General features: G+C 44.1%; 1 protein-coding gene and 1 long non-coding RNA gene across 3 annotated transcripts; one reads left to right on the forward strand and one right to left on the reverse strand.

Annotated features, from left to right (window-relative positions):
• Positions 1-1,343: 1,343 nt before the first annotated feature.
• LOC145443827 (uncharacterized) lies at positions 1,344-4,868 on the reverse strand. 2 transcript variants are annotated; one of them, XM_080321796.1, is made up of 5 exons: positions 4,730-4,868; positions 3,242-3,316; positions 2,813-2,914; positions 2,600-2,746; positions 1,344-2,545 (listed from the first exon to the last, which is right to left on the reverse strand). In XM_080321796.1, exons 1-5 carry the CDS (start codon positions 4,821-4,823, stop codon positions 2,187-2,189), a joined length of 777 nt encoding a protein of 258 aa, XP_080177922.1. In that variant the 5' UTR covers positions 4,824-4,868; the 3' UTR covers positions 1,344-2,186. The 2 variants fall into 2 exon arrangements, with proteins under 2 accessions (XP_080177922.1, XP_080177917.1); XM_080321791.1 differs by having other exon boundaries at positions 1,344-2,746.
• LOC145443845 (uncharacterized) lies at positions 2,779-3,544 on the forward strand. The gene is made up of 2 exons (XR_013916559.1): positions 2,779-2,920; positions 3,281-3,544. It is a non-coding gene; the product is annotated as an uncharacterized LOC145443845 (long non-coding RNA).
• Positions 4,869-5,375: the final 507 nt, after the last annotated feature.

Below are 5,375 nucleotides of genomic sequence, written 5' to 3' on the forward strand. Positions count from 1 at the left end.
TCTCAAGGTGACAGTAAGGTACTCCCAAGAAATTAAGGAAGCACAGGACACTCATTCCGTTCGGGTTAGATTCGAATGTGGGTAAAACAACTGTTTTACCCACATTAGAATCTAACCCGAAGGTGATATTCCACACTGTGAACACACAGAACAAGTTGTGCAGGGTGAGGACAGTGGGTGAAAAGAGCCATTGGCCCTCGATTTTTACAGACAGTGTGGTGTCAAATATATATTCATAAGCCAGGATATTGTAAATTTTCGCCATGTCCTTCAATTTACCTCCTGGCAGGGCATCGCCAGTAAAGCCATGACTAAATTTTGGAACTTTAAAAGCATGATGGCAAAGCTAGCAATGGTATTTGATTCGAAAATGGTTACAGAAATATAGCCGGAGTTTTGTGAATGTGCTCAGCTGCTCATCATTGAAATGGACATCGCGCTAGCGACCGCTGAGTTCCACAAAAACCTTGTTTTGTTTACCATTCGGTCGGCCTTGAGTAGCTTTTCAGGGTGCAAATTGAGCATCTATTTACTGAACGCTAGCTCGTCTCAATGATCATCAGTTCGTCTGAACGGCGTTTAAATATTGATGGTGCATCGCGAAAAATTTTGAACTGATGTTTCGTTTGAGTTATGTTCGAGCGAACAGACGATCAGACTTGAACGTGTTCAATGTTGGTGCATACGGCCCTAATCTGACAACGAAGGTGAGAGATATAAATTGCAATTTGTATAACAACTTCTTCCCTCGGCAGTGGCTACTCGTCCGGACCCGGACGAATAATTTTCTCAGGCTATTCGTCCGGCACCGTGTGACGTAGGCCCGTTACTATGGAGACTGTATGCGTTTTTGACAGGCTTCGGTTTTGTACATTATTTATTCGCCCTTCTGGTTACTGATTTCAATGGTTACTGTTACTGATTTGTATGCTCATCATTATAGCTCCGAGGGAAAGTTTACGCCATACTAATAATTGCAAATAGCTGTGTTGAAAGTACCAGAACTTGACGCCCACCTTTACCTTTACAAGAGATGTTTACCTACGCTTAATGTAGTGAGAACAAGTAGGATAGTGATTTGTAAGCTCATAATTGGAGCTCCGAGGGAATGTTTGCGCCATACGAAGAGCTCCAAAGTGCTATCGTTAAATAACCGGATGCAGTCAGAACACGAACGATTCGCTGAAATTCTTGCTGTCTCCACCTATTTCTGAACTCATGCAAGCGCCATTGACCTAACCAATTGTACGTGAACTTGCACAGCTAAGACGGAATTGTCACCTCTGCTGTACTACGAGTACTCATACTTGATGTTGCTGTGCAGTAATGATTGGAATACCAACTGAGAGAGACTGTGCGTCTTTATTTTCATACAACAGAAATACAGAACAAATGGACAGCAGCAATGATCATACAGAAAACATGTGCATGCACAGTATTTGATGTCGGATAGAAGAGATCGATACAGCCATGGAAGTCAAGTGGTCTGATAAAACCCGCATGAAACAAGTATGCCTACATTGTCTCTGCATCATCTGACTGTAACAAATCGTAGTTGAAAAGATGAAGAAAAATTAAATGATAGCAAATGAATGAATGAATGAAGCAATGTCTGGGCAAAGTAGGGCAACAGTGTTAATACGACTATCAGAGGTAATCAGGTAGGTCAAGAGTGTTAATAGGACTATCAGAGGTAATTAGGTATGGCAAGAGTGTTATTACGGTGACAAGAGGAAATGAGGTAATTTTTTTTATAATCTGCCATACAGCAGTTCACAGATGGTAATCCATTCAAAATGATCGGTCAGTCGATAGATCTCTTGGTTAGGTAACTATTAAATGGGCCCAAGTAGATATTTCCCTTCGATGAGGGTCCTGTATTAAGGGAGTGAACAACTTAAGCAGGTATGAAAAAGTCATCGAACACATACGACAAACTGTTCGAAAAATATTTGTGTACAACTTCAATGTTTATATGATCATTGGGTGTTAATCTGGTATGCATGCTGGTATTTCCGCACATTCCTTATTGCAGGTGACAGTAAATGCTGTGCATACAATTTGCTGCTTTCAAGATATTCAAGCATTGATAGCGTGTTTTCACTGGGAACATCAATCATGAAAACTAAGTAGCCTACTTTCAATGTCAAAGTTGCCGCTACACATTTTTCTAACAGAGGCATCTGTTATTTTTTGCAGCGGCCACAGAACCATTTGTTTTGTTTAGGGTAAGTGTTTAGTCCAGCACATAGAAGATGATCCCGGTTGAGACAGGAGTCGCAACGAATTGAATTGCTCTTTGTAAGTTGAAGGTCGCATACTCCACAGTACCAGTCTTTCTGACTATATTTACTTTGGAATGCCTTCATCACAGCAGCCCATCCATCATATGCGAAGTAATTCTTGATGTGGAGTATATTCACAGTCTCATCAAGGCAGCTGTTGGGGATGAGACGAGTGTCAGACGTGACAGACTTACTGCCCAATTTCTTTCCATACACTGCTTCATTAGTGTCAGATGGTGATACAAACCATGACAGCATCACTGTGAATAAGGCAGAAGTGAAATTTGCTGAAGTTCTGCATGAAATAAACTTACATCGGTCTCTGTCTTTAGGATGTATTTTTTTAAATGGAACTGGAGTGTCACATTTCTTCTTCTTCGGAAGGCCAACCACAGTTTGTTCCAAGCCTTTTGGGCGTCCTCTTTTTTTCAGTTTTGATGGCAGATGAATGTTGGAAAGATCTGAAACAGCAAGATCAGTTTTACTATAGTGTAGCAAGATAAAGTTTGGATTTATTTGACACCAACCCGTGAACTTGTCTGGTGTCATGGTGATTTTGCTACAGTCTACGGACACTGCTGGGGTGCTATTTTCTGCATCACAGACTTCGGACACTGCTATAGCGCAATCTGAAGGTAAACAAACATGCAAACATCATGAAATTGCAACATACATCTAAATCCAGTGAGTATAGTGACCTGGTCTGTGATTTAAGATAATTTCTTTATTGTAATCAAATTGCAACAAATATAGAGTTTATTGATACTGATATTTTGTGAAAGCAGTCCTAATAACATGATGTCTGGTAGCTTAATTAACCTGAGATGTTGCTTGTGAATAGTGTATGTATGGTTGATTGATTGAATGAATGACTGATAGGCCTACATTACTTGGTGATGCAGTGTTGTCTGCAACTAATAGACTAGAATAACATTTCAAGTAAAATGCTAACTAACCTGATGTCTCAACAATCACCACCGTCTTTTCCTTCGCAGAGGCATGAGATCCATCTTTGTTCGAATCAACACAACCTACCAGAAACGGAGAGGATACCGAAATAAATACGTGATACGTTACCCTGTATTTCAAGCGTAATGCACAGCATGTGTGGCAGTGCTGCTACTCGTAGTCCAGTAGCGAGCTAAAAAGGGGGCACTTCTTCGTTATTCTCCACACATCAGGAAGTGGTCTCCATGAAACCAATGCTTCCTATGAACATGTGAGAATTTATAAACGTTAAAATAAATTGATTTTCGCGTTGGGGTGGGGGATATTAGGGTCGGGTGGGTTAGGATTGGGGTGGCGGGATTGTGGTTGCATGTGTGGGGTTAGGATTGGGGGGTCAGCACGCGTGGGTTAGGATTAGGGTGTCGTAAGATGAGGTTGCATGTGTGGGGTTGCGTATGCGTAAAATGGGGTTACAGTTGCATGTGTGGGGGTTGCGTATGCGGGGTTAGGATAGGGGTGGCACGGTTGCACGTGTGGGGTTGCGTATGCGTAAAATGAGGTGGTGGGGTTACAGTTGCATGTGTGGGGTTTGCATGTGTTGGGTTGCGTATGCGGGGTTAGGATAGGGGTGGCAGGGTTGCGGTTGCATGTGTGGGGTTAGAAGGGTGTCGTAAGATGAGGTTGCATGTGTGGGGTTAGGATTAGGGTGTCGTAAGATGAGGTGGTGGGGTTGCAGTTGCATGTGTGGGGTGGTGGGGGTGTGGTTGCAGTTGCGTGTGCGGGGTTGCGTATGCGTAAAATGAGGTGGTGGGGTTACAGTTGCATGTGTGGGGTTTGCATGTGTTGGGTTGCGTATGCGGGGTTAGGATAGGGGTGGCAGGGTTGCGGTTGCATGTGTGGGGTTAGAAGGGTGTCGTAGATGGGGTTAGGATTAGGGTGGGGGTGTGGTTGCAGTTGCGTGTGCGGGGTTAGGATAGCGGTTGCGGTTGCATGTGTGGGGTTAGGGATTGGGGTGTCAGCACGTGTGGGTTAGGATTAGGGTGTCGTAAGATGAGGTGGTGGGGTGTGCGGGGTTGCGTATGCGTAAAATGAGGTGGTGGGGTTACAGTTGCATGTGTTGGGTTGCGTATGCGGGGTTAGGATAGGGGTGGCAGGGTTGCGGTTGCATGTGTGGGGTTAGAAGGGTGTCGTAAGATGAGGTTGCATGTGTGGGGTTAGGATTAGGGTGGGGGTGTGGTTGCAGTTGCGTGGTTAGGATAGGGGTTGCGGTTGCATGTGTGGGGTTAGGGATTGGGGTGTCAGCACGTGTGGGTTAGGATTAGGGTGTCGTAAGATGAGGTGGTGGGGTGTCATAGGAATGGGTTGGGGTTTAGGCTGAGGCTAATTTAACCCTAATTTCACGATACCAAGACTACAAAATGCTCATGGGGAACATTGCTTGTTCATGTGGTTGTGGACCCGGTGGAAATTCCGTATCATACGTAACGCTTACTTACCGTTGGTTAGGTCGTAAACCCTTAGATAAGCTCTGAAATCTACGGCCGCCGTGGATGCAGTGAAAAGATATCTGGCCATACTTGAGCGCATCATTGAAATTTCGCTGAGTGGTTCGCTTTCTTACTGCATCGAGCGTACGTGAATCTCTCTTGTAGAGCTGGACGTAATTTTCTTTCTGGTATTTCTCCAAAGCACTTTTTAAGTCTTCATAAGAGGCGAACCTACTCTCGGAATCCATGCCGCAGTTACGGCCCACAGTTCCGGAAATCGCCGGCACCCATTCTACAGTTGCGGCATGCTTACACCGGACGAATAGCCTGAGGAACTTTATTCGTCCGGGTCCGGACGAGTAGACACTTCCTCTTCCCTCACAGAAATACCTTGACGGAGGACTGGAGGAAGGAAAAGAAAATCTTCGATGGATTCAAAAGCCCATCGCAAGAAGTACAAGAACTAAGCCAGAAAGAAATCTACCAGATCGTAGTTTAACAGAAGACACATTCAGGAGGAAACCGCATTGCTGACTGGAAATAAATATGGCTATACCAACCCAACATCAAATATCACACTGATAACCTGCAGCGTGAAATTTCATACCGCAATAACATTGAAAGTTAGTTTACAGGCTCCAGAAAAATCAACGCA

Source organism: Botryllus schlosseri, chromosome 1, assembly GCF_051294905.1.
Source record: "Botryllus schlosseri isolate E-star chromosome 1, Bs_hap1, whole genome shotgun sequence".
Lineage (NCBI taxonomy): Eukaryota > Metazoa > Chordata > Ascidiacea > Stolidobranchia > Styelidae > Botryllus > Botryllus schlosseri.

Coding starts and splice junctions, on each gene's coding strand:
- LOC145443827 (XM_080321791.1), bottom strand. CDS start 4,823: ATGATGCGCTCAAGTATGGCCAGATATCTTTTCACTGCATCCACGGCG. Junction 3,317..4,729: donor GGTTTACGACCTAACCAACG/GTAAGTAAGCGT, acceptor CGTTTCTGGTAG/GTTGTGTTGATTCGAACAAA. Junction 2,747..2,812: donor GACACCAGACAAGTTCACGG/GTTGGTGTCAAA, acceptor TTGCTGTTTCAG/ATCTTTCCAACATTCATCTG.